This window comes from Oncorhynchus clarkii, chromosome 31, assembly GCF_045791955.1.
Source record: "Oncorhynchus clarkii lewisi isolate Uvic-CL-2024 chromosome 31, UVic_Ocla_1.0, whole genome shotgun sequence".
Taxonomy (NCBI): domain Eukaryota; kingdom Metazoa; phylum Chordata; class Actinopteri; order Salmoniformes; family Salmonidae; genus Oncorhynchus; species Oncorhynchus clarkii.
In genome coordinates, this window is record NC_092177.1 from 13461849 (window position 1) to 13476323 (window position 14475).

General features: G+C 43.7%; 1 protein-coding gene across 1 annotated transcript in view; it reads left to right on the forward strand.

The window, feature by feature from the left end:
* The window catches only part of LOC139390758 (NEDD4 binding protein 3), a 96126-nt gene that overhangs the window by 42872 nt on the left and 38779 nt on the right, over positions 1-14475 (forward strand). The window contains exon 2 of the mRNA XM_071138114.1: positions 13091-13383. Coding sequence (XP_070994215.1) covers positions 13124-13383 — 260 coding nt within the window. The 5' untranslated portion in view covers positions 13091-13123. The remainder of the gene's footprint in view (positions 1-13090; positions 13384-14475) is intronic.

The following is a 14475-nucleotide window of genomic DNA, read 5'->3' on the forward strand; positions in this document are numbered from 1 at the left end:
CTGTCTATCAAAACTCCGTTCAGCACACTACCGTGCAAAAGTTTGGGGTCACATAGAAATGTCCTTATTTTTGAAAGAAAGGTCTATCAAAATAACATCAAATTGTAACATAGGTTGTGCGCTGGCAGCGTCATTAAAAAGTACCCACAAAACACCCGTCTCAACCGTGAAGAGGTGACTGGCCTTCTAGGCAGAGTTGCATAGAAAAAGCCATATCTCAGACTGGCCAATAAAAATGTAATATTAAGATGGGCAAAATAACACAAACACTGGACAGAGGAACTCTATCTATAAGGCCAGCATCCCGGAGTCACCTCTTCTCTGTTAACGTTGAGACTGGTGTTTTGCGGGTGCTATTTAATGAAGCTGCCAGTTGAGGACTTGTAAGGCTTCTGTTTCTCAAACTAGACACTCAAATGTACTTGTCCTCTTACTCAGTGGGGCCTCCCACTCCTCTTTCTATTCTGGTTAGAGCCAGTTTGCGCTGTTCTGTGAAGGGAGTAGGACACAGTGTTGTACCAGATCTTCAGTTTCTTGGCAATTTTTCACATGAAATAGCCTTCATTTCTCAGAACAAGAACAGACTGACAAGTTTCAGAAGAAAGTTCCTTTTTTCTGGCCATTTTGAGCCTGTAATCGAACCCATAAATGCTGATGCTACAGATACTCAACTAGTCTAAAGAAGGACAGTTTTATTGCTTCTTTAATCAGCAAAACAGTTTTCAGCTGTGCTAACAAAATTGCAAAAGGGTTTTCTAATGATCAATTAGCCTTTTAAAATGATAAACTTGGATTAGCTAACACAACGTGCCATTGGAACACAGGAGTGGTAGTTTCTGATAATGGGCCTCTGTACACCTATGTAGATATTCCATAAAAAATCTGCCGTTTCCAGCTACAATAGTCATTTACAACATTAACAATGTCTACACTGTATTTCTGATCAATTTGATGTTATTTTACTGGACAAAAAATGTGCTTTTCTTTCAATAACAAGGAAAAGTCTAAGTGACCCCAAACTTTTGAACGGTAGTGTATATCACCTGTGATGATATTTACCATGAATTCCTATTTCTCAACGACAATGTTTGTTCCTTTGGTTACGGTAATTTCTGTTACTGCATTCAATATTATTATTCCAGTCTTCCTTTTATCACTGTATTGTTGTTTCAGTCTCTCAGTCTCTCAGTCCCTGCTTTGATGCACCTGTACTGACCTCGCCTTCTGGATGATAGCGGGGTGAACAGGCAGTGGCTCGGGTGGTTGTTGTCCTTGACAATCTTTTTGGCCTTCCTGTGACATCGGGTGGTGTAGGTGTCCTGGAGGGCAGGTAGTTTGCCCCCGGTGATGCGTTGTGCAGACCTCAGCCTTGCGGTTGTGGGCGGAGCAGTTGCCGTACCAGGCGGTGATACAGCCCGACAGGATGCTCTCGATTGTGCATCTGTAAAAGTTTGTGAGTGTTTTTGGTGACAAGCCAAATTTCTTCAGCCTCCTGAGGTTGAAGAGGCGCTGCTGCGCCTTCTTCACCACGCTGTCTGTATGGGTGGACCATTTCAGTTTGTCCGTGATGTGTATAATGCATTAATTGAAGCTGTTTCACGAAAATGTACATATAAAAACCATAAATGGCACACAGATCTGGAGAAATGGTAAGATAAATTGTCATTCCACTTGAGAAAGGTTGCCAACTCCTCATGTAGCCTATTACCAGCAACTTCAGCAGAGTAATGGCAAGTAATGGCAGAATCTGTGAAAGCCAGCAGGAGCGAGAGGAGAATAGTTGGGTCAGGTTAAGTTTTTTTTATTCTGGTTATCTAGATCTCTGGCGCCCTCTTGAGGATGTTGTCTTATTTCATCAAACTATAATCTTAAAGCATCAGACAAGCTCACATACATAGGGTGTGTCTATAAAAGGAAAAATACACGTTAAAAAAGCTTGGTTGAAAGAACAGGCATCTTTCGGTCAACCAAGATTTTTTTTTACAGCCCAAGTCTATGTAAGTTCCCACAGTTGGCAGTGCATGTCAGAGCAAACTCCAAGCCGTGAGGTCGAAGGAATTGTCCGTAAAGCTCCGATTGTGTCGAGGCACAGATCTGGGGAAGGGTACCAAAACATTTCTGCAGTATTGAAGGTCCCCAAGAACACAGTGGCCTCCATCATTCTTGGAACCACCAAGACACTTCCTAGTGCTGTCCCCCCGGCCAAACTGAGCAATCGGGGGAGAAGGGCCTTGGTCAGGGAAGTGACCAAGAACCCGACGGAAGATACTCCTCAGTAAAAGGCACATGACAGCCCGCTTTCAGACCATGAGAAACAAGATTCTCTTGTCTGATGAAACCAAGATTGAACTCTTTGGCCTGAATGCCAAGCATCAAGTCTGTGGGAAACCAGGCACCGCACATCACCTGGCCAATAACATCCCTATGGTGAAGCATAGTGGTAGCAGCAGCATACTGTGGGGATGTTTGTCAGCAGCAGGGACTAGGAGACTAGTCAGGATGGAAGGAAAGATGAACAAAGCAAAGTACAGAGAGATCCTTGATGAAAACCTGCACCAGAGCGCTCAGGACCTCAGACTGGGGCAAAGGTTCACCTTCCAACAGGACAACGACCCTCAGCACACAGCCAAGACAAGGCAGGAGAGTGGCTTCGGGACAGGTCTCGATCCTTGAGTGGCACAGCCAGAGCCAGGATTTGAACCCGATCGAACATCTCTGGAGAGACCTGAAAATAGCTGTGCGGTGATGCTCCCCATCCAACCTGACAGAGCTTGAGAGGATCTGCAGAGAAGAATGGGAGAAACTCCTCAAATACAGGTGTGCCAAGCTTGTAGAGTCATACCCAAGAAGATTTGAGGCTATAATCCCTGCCAAAGGTGCTTCAAGTACTGAATAAAGGGTCTGAATATTTATGTAAATGTGATATTTCAGTTTTGTATTTTTTAATACATTTGCAAAAATGTATAAAAACCTGTTTTTGCTTTGTCATTATGAGGTATTGTGTGTAGATTGATGAGGGAAATGTCAAAGGGGTCTGAATACCTCCCGAATGCACTGTATATCCGTATTTGAAATGAGTATGACTCGGCCTACTTTATAAAACTAGGATGCTACTGGTCACCAGATGACTCTGGTAGAACGGACAATGTGTCAGTATCATCAGAACGGATGAGCAAATGCAGGTGCTACTTGTTCATCAGTTTAGGGTTAAGGTTAGGGGTCAGGGTTAGTGGTTGAATCTGTATGATAGCGGATGAAGGTTGTAGTAGTCAGAGTGGAATGTTTTAGGGAAGGGAAATAGTTAGGCTAGCTAGCTCATTAATATAAACATGAGCTTTCCGAGTATCTCTCTCTTTGATCTCCCTCTGGCTGAGAGCCTTCAGCTATACAGCTATAGTGGCTTTCTCTTCTCTCTCTCTGTGTCTCACTCTCCCTCCCTTTCTTTTTCTCTCTCTCTTTCTCTCTCTCTTTCTCTTTCTCTCTCTCTTGCGCTCTCTCCCGCTTTCTCTCTCTCTTTCTTTTTCTCTGTCTCGCTGTCACTCTCTCTCACTCTCTCTCTCTCTCTCTGTCTCTGTCTCTGTCTCGCTGTCACTCTCTCTCTCTCTCTCTCTCTCTCTCTCTCTCTCTCTCTCTGTCTCTGTCTCTCACCATTTACATAATTATTGAGGCCACCAATTGAGGCCACCAGTACATCACTTGATAAATGTTGATTACACTGGGGGGAAACATGGGAAATGTTGAAGCAGCTGCTCCCTACCTAGCCAGACAGAGTACTGTGTGTGTGCATGGGCACATACACACTAGAGCTGGACGTCCATATTGTGATAAATTGCTTGAATTGATAATAAATAGAACAAAACGTTTATAACAGGAATGTGCACCACAGTTTATAACAGTAATGTGCTCCACAGTTTATAACAGTAATGTGCACCACAGTTTATAACAGTAATGTGCTCCACAGTTTATAACAGTAATGTGCACCACAGTTTATAACAGTAATGTGCACCACAGTTTATAACAGTAATGTGCACCACAGTTTATAACAGTAATGTGCACCACAGTTTATAACAGTAATGTGCACCACAGTTTATAACAGTAATGTGCTCCACAGTTTATAACAGTAATGTGCTCCACAGTTTATAACAGTAATGTGCACCACAGTTTATAACAGTAATGTGCACCACAGTTTATAACAGTAATGTGCTCCACAGTTTATAACAGTAATGTGCTCCACAGTTTATAACAGTAATGTGCTCCACAGTTTATAACAGTAATGTGCTCCACAGTTTATAACAGTAATGTACACCACAGTTTATAACAGTAATGTGCTCCACAGTTTATAACAGTAATGTGCACCACAGTTTATAACAGTAATGTGCTCCACAGTTTATATCAGTAATGTGCACCACAGTTTATAACAGTAATGTGCTCCACAGTTTATAACTGTAATGTGCTCCACAGTTTATAACAGTAATGTGCTCCACAGTTTATAACAGTAATGTGCACCACAGTTTATAACAGTAATGTGCTCCACAGTTTATAACAGTAATGTGCTCCACAGTTTAAATCAGTAAGGTGCTCCACAGTTTATAACAGTAATGTGCTCCACAGTTTATAACAGTAATGTGCTCCACAGTTTATAACAGTAATGTGCACCTCAGTTTATAACAGTAATGTGCTCCACAGTTTATAACAGTAATGTGCACCACAGTTTATAACAGTAATGTGCACCACAGTTTTTCCTTTAAACTGCTACTACTAGTTTGATGGTTGTAGCCATCAATTGTTCCATTAACTATCACCCATATTAGCAAACTCATTTCATTTCCAACTTCTCATTTCTCTAGTATAGGCTACTTATCGTAATGATATCAGGTAAATGCCTAAGCAATAAGCGGTCGGTGTCGATCATTTTCTGTTTATTGTCCCAGCTTTAATATACACTTTGTGGTGTGTGTGCGCAGGTTCATACATAAATTATGCTGTGTGTGTGTGTGTGTGTGTGTGTGTGTGTGTGTGTGTGTGTGTGTGTGTGTGTGTGTGTGTGTGTGTGTGTGTGTGTGCGTGCGTTGCTGGCTCTATTTTGGGACAGACTGAGAAGTGACCTGGCCTGGTTTTGTGATTACAGCAGTGTTTCTGCAGCATTACTGCATCTCTACTGTCTACCAGTAATGGAGGATCAGACTAGACATAGTTACCACTGGATGTTGAAACCAGCCAGTGACAACATGAGGGCTGTGGGGGGGGTTATATTAAAGAGATGGTCATTATTACTGGCTCAGAACAATGTGTGTGTGTTTACACTCCCCCGATGTTTATGGTCTGAAGACTCATTTAAGGTGTGTGTGAGCCGAGCTGGTGGCTGAGGTGTGTGTGTGTGTGTGTGTGTGTGTGTGTGTGTGTGTGTGTGTGTGTGTGTGGTTTAAGGCCATAGTGTGTGTTTATCCTCGTGGAAAGAGAAAGGGGTCAACAGGGTGGAATCAATAGAGATCCTTAATGAGCGGAGAGAGGGAGGAATGGAGAGAGAGAGAGAGTAGAGTGAGGAATGGAGAGAGAGAGAGGAGATGGAGGAATGGAGAAAGAGAGGAGGGGGAGGAATGGAGAGAGATATAGGAGAGGGAGGAATAGAGATAGAGGGAGGATTGAGAGGAATGGAGAGAGAGAGGGGGGGGGAATGGAAGGGGAGGGGAGGGAGTAATGGAGGAGGGAGGGAGGAATGGAGGAGGGAGGGAGGAATGGAGAGGGAGGGAGTAATGGAGGAGGGAGGGAGGAATGGAGGAGGGAGGGAGGAATAGAGGGGGAGAGAGGGAGGGGGGAATGGAGGAGGGAGGGAGTAATGGAAGGGGGGGAGTAATGGAGGGGGAGGGAGGGAGGGGGGAATAAAGAGAGAGGATGGAGGAATGGAGGGGGAGGGGGGAATAAAGAGAGAGGGTGGAGGAATGGAGGGGGAGGGAGGGAGGGGGAATAAAGAGAGAGGATGGAGGAATGGAGGGGAGGAAGGGAGGGGGGAATAAAGAGAGAGGATGGAGGAATGGAGGGGAGGGAGGGAGGGGGAATAAAGAGAGAGGATGGAGGAATGGAGGGGGAGGGAGGGAGGGGGAATACAGAGAGAGGATGGAGGAATGGAGGGGGAGGGAGGGAGAGGGGAATAAAGAGAGAGGATGGAGGAATGGAGGGGGAATAAAGAGAGAGGATGGAGGAATGGAGGGGGAATAAAGAGAGAGGATGGAGGAATGGAGAGGGAGGGAGGGAGGGGGGAATAAAGAGAGAGGATGGAGGAATGGAGGAATGGAGGGGGAGGGAGGGAGGAGGGAATAAAGAGAGAGGATGGAGAAATGGAGGGGGAGGGAGGGAATACAGAGAGAGGATGGAGGAATGGAGGAATGGAGGGGGAGGGAGGGAGGAGGGAATAAAGAGAGAGGATGGAGAAATGGAGGGGGAGGGAGGGAATAAAGAGAGAGGATGGAGGAATGGAGGGGGAATAAAGAGAGAGGATGGAGGAATGGAGAGGGAGGGAGGGAGGGAGGGGGGAATAAAGAGAGAGGATGGAGGAATGGAGGGGGAGGGAGGGAGGGGGGAATAAAGAGAGAGGATGGAGGAATGGAGGGGGAGGGAGGGAGGGGGGAATAAAGAGAGAGGATGGAGGAATGGAGGGGGAATAAAGAGAGAGGATGGAGGAATGGAGGGGGAGGGAGGGAGGGGGGAATAAAGAGAGAGGATGGAGGAATGGAGGGGGAGGGAGAGAGGGGGGAATAAAGAGAGAGGATGGAGGAATGGAGGGGGAATAAAGAGAGAGGATGGAGGAATGGAGAGGGAGGGAGGGAGGGAAAGAGGGAGGGAGGGGGGAATAAAGAGAGAGGATGGAGGAATGGAGGGGGAGGGAGGGAGGGGGGAATAAAGAGCGAGGATGGAGAAATGGAGGGGAGGGAGGGAGGGGGGAATAAAGAGAGAGGATGGAGGAATGGAGGGGGAGGGAGGGGGGAATAAAGAGAGAGGATGGAGGAATGGAGGGGAGGGAGGGGGGAATAAAGAGAGAGGATGGAGGAATGGAGGGGGAATAAAGAGAGAGGATGGAGGAATGGAGGGGGAGGGAGGGAGGGGGGAATAAAGAGAGAGGATGGAGGAATGGAGGGGAGGGAGGGGGGAATAAAGAGAGAGGATGGAGGAATGGAGGGGGGAATAAAGAGAGAGGATGGAGGAATGGAGGGGGAATAAAGAGAGAGGATGGAGGAATGGAGGAAGTCTCCTCCCTCTGACTCTGTAATTGTTTTAAGTAGTTCAGAACATCCCAGAAAAACCACTAGACTATGTATGGCCAATCATTCCTCACATTCTGCCCATTAAAGATCAAAAACAAGGTCAACTTTACATTAGTATTGTTGAACAGATGCCGGAAGCTAGCACGTAGGTTAGCATGACATACCATACAGTCATTAATATGACCACTGAATAACCAGTGTGCTATAGTAGGTTACACTGTACTGTATAGTCATTAATATGACCACTGAATGACCACAGTGTGCTATAGTAGGTTACACTGTTCTGTATAGTCATTAATATGACCACTGAATGACCACAGTGTGCTATAGTAGGTTACACTGTTCTGTATAGTCATTAATATGACCACTGAATGACCACAGTGTGCTATAGTAGGTTACACTGTACTGTATAGTCATTAATATGACCACTGAATGACCACAGTGTGCTATAGTAGGTTACACTGTTCTGTATAGTCATTAATATGACCACTGAATGACCACAGTGTGCTATAGTAGGTTACACTGTTCTGTATAGTCATTAATATGACCACTGAATGACCACAGTGTGCTATAGTAGGTTACACTGTACTGTATAGTCATTAATATGACCACTGAATGACCACAGTGTGCTATAGTAGGTTACACTGTACTGTATAGTCATTAATATGACCACTGAATGACCACAGTGTGCTATAGTAGGTTACACTGTTCTGTATAGTCATTAATATGACCACTGAATGACCACAGTGTGCTATAGTAGGTTACACTGTTCTGTATAGTCATTAATATGACCACTGAATGACCACAGTGTGCTATAGTAGGTTACACTGTACTGTATAGTCATTAATATGACCACTGAATAACCAGTGTGCTATAGTAGGTTACACTGTACTGTATAGTCATTAATATGACCACTGAATGACCACACTGTGCTATAGTAGGTTACACTGTTCTGTATAGTCATTAATATGACCACTGAATAACCAGTGTGCTATAGTAGGTTACACTGTTCTGTATAGTCATTAATATGACCACTGAATAACCAGTGTGCTATAGTAGGTTACACTGTACTGTATAGTCATTAATATGACCACTGAATGACCACAGTGTGCTATAGTAGGTTACACTGTTCTGTATAGTCATTAATATGACCACTGAATGACCACAGTGTGCTATAGTAGGTTACACTATTCTGTATAGTCATTAATATGGCCACTGAATAACCAGTGTGCTATAGTAGGTTACACTGTACTGTATAGTCATTAATATGACCACTGAATAACCAGTGTGCTATAGTAGGTTACACTGTTCTGTATAGTCATTAATATGACCACTGAATGACCACAGTGTCCTGTAGTAGGTTACACTGTACTGTATAGTCATTAACATGACCACTGAATAACCACAGTGGATGGTTACACTGGTTACACTGTACTGTATAGTCATTAACATGACCACTGAATGACCACAGTGTGCTATAGTAGGTTACACTGGTTACACTGTACTGTATAGTCATTAATATGACCACTGAATAACTATAGATTAGAAGGCGTGGTCAATAGGATGCGCTGACTGAATTGATTGTGTTATTTGAAAGAAATCGGAAGGGAAATAATAAATCAATTGGATACGGTAAGGGAAAGGAACGCCTTCAACCGTCTTCTGCATTTAAACCAACCCCTCTGAATCAGAGAGGTGCAGAGGGCTGCCTTAATGGACATCCACGTCTTCGGCCCCCGGGGAACAGCGGGTTAACTGCCTTAATGGACATCCACGTCTTCGGCCCCCGGGGAACAGCGGGTTAACTGCCTTAATGGACATCCACGTCTTCAGCCCCCGGGGAACAGCGGGTTAACTGCCTTAATGGACATCCACGTCTTCAGCCCCCGGGGAACAGCGGGTTAACTGCCTTGCTCAGGTGCAGAACAACATATTTTTGTCAGCTCTGGGATTTGATCCAGCAACCTTTACGGTTACTGTCCCAACGCTCTAACCACTAGACTACCTGGAACTGTAGGAAGTACAGCTGGGTTGCCCTGGTTATAAAGGCACATCCTTGCTCGTCTCTGCTGCCTGAATCAAAGCACCCTGCCTCTTTATCAGACAAATAGGATTTACTGTAGTCAGTAGCATCACAGAGGGAGAACACACACACACACACACACACACAGTTACATAACAAGCTTCTGATGGTGGATATGTTCTCTGCTCCTCTTCCCCAAGAGGCTCACTCACACACACACACGCGCACACACGCACACACACACACACACACACACTCTACATCTGTAATCTTCTCTTTTAGCTTACAGTGCCTTGCGAAAGTATTCGGCCCCCTTGAACTTTGCGACCTTTTGCCACATTTCAGGCTTCAAACATAAAGATATAAAACTGTATTTGTTTTGTGAAGAATCAACAACAAATGGGACACAATCATGAAGTGGAACGACATTTATTGGATATTTCAAACTTTTTTAACAAATCAAAAACTGAAAAATTGGGCGTGCAAAATTATTCAGCCCCCTTAAGTTAATACTTTGTAGCGCCACCTTTTGCTGTGATTACAGCTGTAAGTCGCTTGGGGTATGTCTCTATCAGTTTTGCACATCGAGAGACTGAAATTTTTTCCCATTCCTCCTTGCAAAACAGCTCGAGCTCAGTGAGGTTGGATGGAGAGCATTTGTGAACAGCAGTTTTCAGTTCTTTCCACAGATTCTCGATTGGATTCAGGTCTGGACTTTGACTTGGCCATTCTAACACCTGGATATGTTTATTTTTGAACCATTCCATTGTAGATTTTGCTTTATGTTTTGGATCATTGTCTTGTTGGAAGACAAATCTCCGTCCCAGTCTCAGGTCTTTTGCAGACTCCATCAGGTTTTCTTCCAGAATGGTCCTGTATTTGGCTCCATCCATCTTCCCATCAATTTGAACCATCTTCCCTGTCCCTGCTGAAGAAAAGCAGGCCCAAACCATGATGCTGCCACCACCATGTTTGACAGTGGGGATGGTGTGTTCAGCTGTGTTGCTTTTACGCCAAACATAACGTTTTGCATTGTTGCCAAAAAGTTCAATTTTGGTTTCATCTGACCAGAGCACCTTCTTCCACATGTTTGGTGTGTCTCCCAGGTGGCTTGTGGCAAACTTTAAACAACACTTTTTATGGATATCTTTAAGAAATGGCTTTCTTCTTGCCACTCTTCCATAAAGGCCAGATTTGTGCAATATACGACTGATTGTTGTCCTATGGACAGAGTCTCCCACCTCAGCTGTAGATCTCTGCAGTTCATCCAGAGTGATCATGGGCCTCTTGGCTGCATCTCTGATCAGTCTTCTCCTTGTATGAGCTGAAAGTTTAGAGGGACGGACAGGTCTTGGTAGATTTGTAGTGGTCTGATACTCCTTCCATTTCAATATTATCGCTTGCACAGTGCTCCTTGGGATGTTTAAAGCTTGGGAAATCTTTTTGTATCCAAATCCGGCTTTAAACTTCTTCACAACAGTATCTCGGACCTGCCTGGTGTGTTCCTTGTTCTTCATGATGCCCTCTGCGCTTTTGACGGACCTCTGAGACTATCACAGTGCAGGTGCATTTATACGGAGACTTGATTACACACAGGTGGATTGTATTTATCATCATTAGTCATTTAGGTCAACATTGGATCATTCAGAGATCCTCACTGAACTTCTGGAGAGAGTTTGCTGCACTGAAAGTAAAGGGGCTGAATAATTTTGCACGCCCAATTTTTCAGTTTTTGATTTGTTAAAAAAGTTTGAAATATCCAATAAATGTCGTTCCACTTCATGATTGTGTCCCACTTGTTGTTGATTCTTCACAAAAAAATACAGTTTTATATCTTTATGTTTGAAGCCTGAAATGTGGCAAAAGGTCGCAAAGTTCAAGGGGGCCGAATACTTTCGCAAGGCACTGTACATCTCGTTTCTACCATTTCAAAAAGCATGAGGTGTCTCTGACAGGAAGAACATGCGTTATGTGGGATTTGAAGGCTTTAACAACTGTAGGAAAGTGTTGTGGTTATGTTTAGTGTTGTTCTATGATGAGCTAGTAGTAGAGTGTGGTTGAACCGTATGGTTGTTGTGCACTATGCCATGGTTTAACCTACACTTATTACTACCAGATCACAGTTTAGCTGGCTTAGTAAAAATGTGTTGATTTTTCCATTTAGCTGGCTTAGTAAAAATGTGTTGATTTTTCCATTTAGCTGGCTTAGTAAAAACGTGTTGATTTTTCCATTTAGCTGGCTTAGTAAAAACGTGTTGATTTTTCCATTTAGCTGGCTTAGTAAAAACGTGTTGATTTTTCCATTTAGCTGGCTTAGTAAAAACGTGTTGATTTTTCCATTTAGCTAGCTTAGTAAAAATGTGTTGATTTTTCCATTTAGCTGGCTTAGTGTTGATTTTTACATTTGGTGTGTCGTGAAAAATTTGAAAGCTTTTAGGTCGGTCACTGACTGCAAAAAAACTGCCTCGGGACACACACACACACACACACACATACACACACACACACACACACACACACACACACACACACACACACACACACACACACACACACACACATACACACACACACAGCTGATGACAGAGAAGTGGCACATGTCAAGTCATGCCCTGAGAGAGGAGATATAAAGCCAGACAGGGAAAAAGACAGGAGGAGTTTGACTAGAATTCACATCAACAACAGACTAGTAACTAGGGTATAGGCTATGGGGGAATACTGAGGAAGACAGAGGGAATGGGACCATCTCATTAAGAATCATGATACTAGTTATTATGCTTTATTAATCACTAGAGTGCAGGAGTTAAGTGATCAGAGGAAGACAGACAGAGAGCTGAAAACTGTAAACAATCCAATGAAGTGTGAACTTGACTTGGATATGATGGTTCGTGTTGCCATAGAGATAAGATATTACAGTTAGAAGGTGAATAGGAGGTTATCATGGTGATGATGGTTCGTGTTGCCATAGAGATAAGATATTACAGTTAGAAGGTGAATAGGAGGTTATCATGGTGATGATGGTTCATGTTGCCATAGAGATAAGATATTACAGTTAGAAGGTGAATAGGAGGTTATCATGGTAATGATGGTTCGTGTTGCCATAGAGATATTACAGTTAGAAGGTGAATAGGAGGTTATCATGGTGATGATGGTTCGTGTTGCCATAGAGATAAGATATTACAGTTAGAAGGTGAATAGGAGGTTATCATGGTGATGATGGTTCGTGTTGCCATAGAGATAAGATATTACAGTTAGAAGGTGAATAGGAGGTTATCATGGTAATGATGGTTTGTGTTGCCATAGAGATAAGATATTACTGTTAGAAGGTGAATAGGAGGTTATCATGGTGATGATGGTTCGTGTTGCCATAAGAGATAAGATATTACAGTTAGAAGGTGAATAGGAGGTTATCATGGTGATGATGGTTCGTGTTGCCATAGAGATAAGATATTACAGTTAGAAGGTGAATAGGAGGTTATCATGGTAATGATGGTTCGTGTTGCCATAGAGATAAGATATTACAGTTAGAAGGTGAATAGGAGGTTATCATGGTAATGATGGTTCGTGTTGCCATAGAGATAAGATATTACAGTTAGAAGGTGAATAGGAGGTTATCATGGTGATGATGGTTCGTGTTGCCATAGAGATAAGATATTACAGTTAGAAGGTGAATAGGAGGTTATCATGGTGATGATGGTTCATGATGCCGAAGATATTTTACAGGGTTCTGAATAAGTTTGTTTATGTCCATTCTCTGATTCGCAACCTCTTTCTTCCTCTCTTCTTTGCTCTCTTCCTCTACCTCAAGAGTTCTCCACGTGGCCACCCTGTCCTGTAACCAATGGCAACATCGGTCCAGACCCTTCCTCTGAGCCGTGACCCCAGCAAGACATTCCGTGACCCCTACTCGACCCCTACCCGGCCCACAGCCCTACTGGCCCGGTGCAGTATGGGTAGTGTAGGTAGCCTAGTGGAGCGCCCGGACGCGTCCCCAGCTAAAGGCAGCCAGGCCGTGCCCCAGGTGGGACCCAGACAGACCAACAGGTTATTAAAGAAAGGCTTCAACCAGAGAGAGCTGCTCAACTACCTCAACATCACCAGGTTAGTGAGCTCTCTGATAGGCACAAAATGGCTGCCATGTTTCATCAACATCACCAGGTTAGTGAGCTCTCTGATAGGCACAAAATGGCTGCCATGTTTCATCAAAGAGGGGTGCTACATTAGAGAGTATGTATTCTCTATGTATTCCATAAAGTACAGACAAAGTGGTAAAGAGTTGTCTGTTTCAAATAGAAGGCATTAATGATGCTCTTGGGTAATAACATCACCTGTTATTCCATAGCAGTGTTGTTAGTGCTGCTGCCAGGTGGGTGCCACACATAGTGAGCTGGTAGGAGGTGTGAATCCTACCATTCAGAAAGTATTCAGACCCCTCCCCTTTTTCCACATTTTGTTACATTACAACCCTATTCTAAAATGGATTACATTGTTTTTTCCCCCTCATCAATCTACACACAATACCCCAAAATATCAAAGCAAAAACTGTTTTGTAGAAATGTACAGCAAAAGTACAGTACCAATCCCAAAGTACAGACACTCCTACTAATTAAAGTTCTACATAGAATAATAGTGAAGACATCAACACAATGAAATAACACATATGGATTCATGTAGTAACCAAAAAAGTATTAAACAAATCAAAATATATGTTATATTTTTAATTCTTCAAAGTAGCCACCCTTTGCCTTGATGACAGCTTTGCACACTATTGGCATTCTCTCAACCAGCTTCACCTGGAATGCTTTTCTAACAGTCTTGAAGGACTTCCCACACATGCTGAGCACTTGTTGGCTGCTTTTCCTTCACTCTCTGGTCCAACTTATTACAAACTATCTCGATTGGGTTGAGGTCGGGTGATTGTGGAGGCCAGGTCATCTGATGCAGCACTCCATCACTCTCCTTCTTGGTCAAATAACTCTTACACAACCTGGAGGTGTGTTTTCGATCATTGTCCTGTTGAAAAACAAATGATAGTCCCACTAAGCGCAAACCAGATGGGATGGCGTATCGCTGCAGAATGCTGTGGTAGCCATGCTGGTTAAGTGTGCCTTGAATTCTAAATAAATCACTGACAGTGTCACCAGCAAAGCACCCCCACACCATCACTCCTCCTCTGTGCTTCACGGTGGGAAC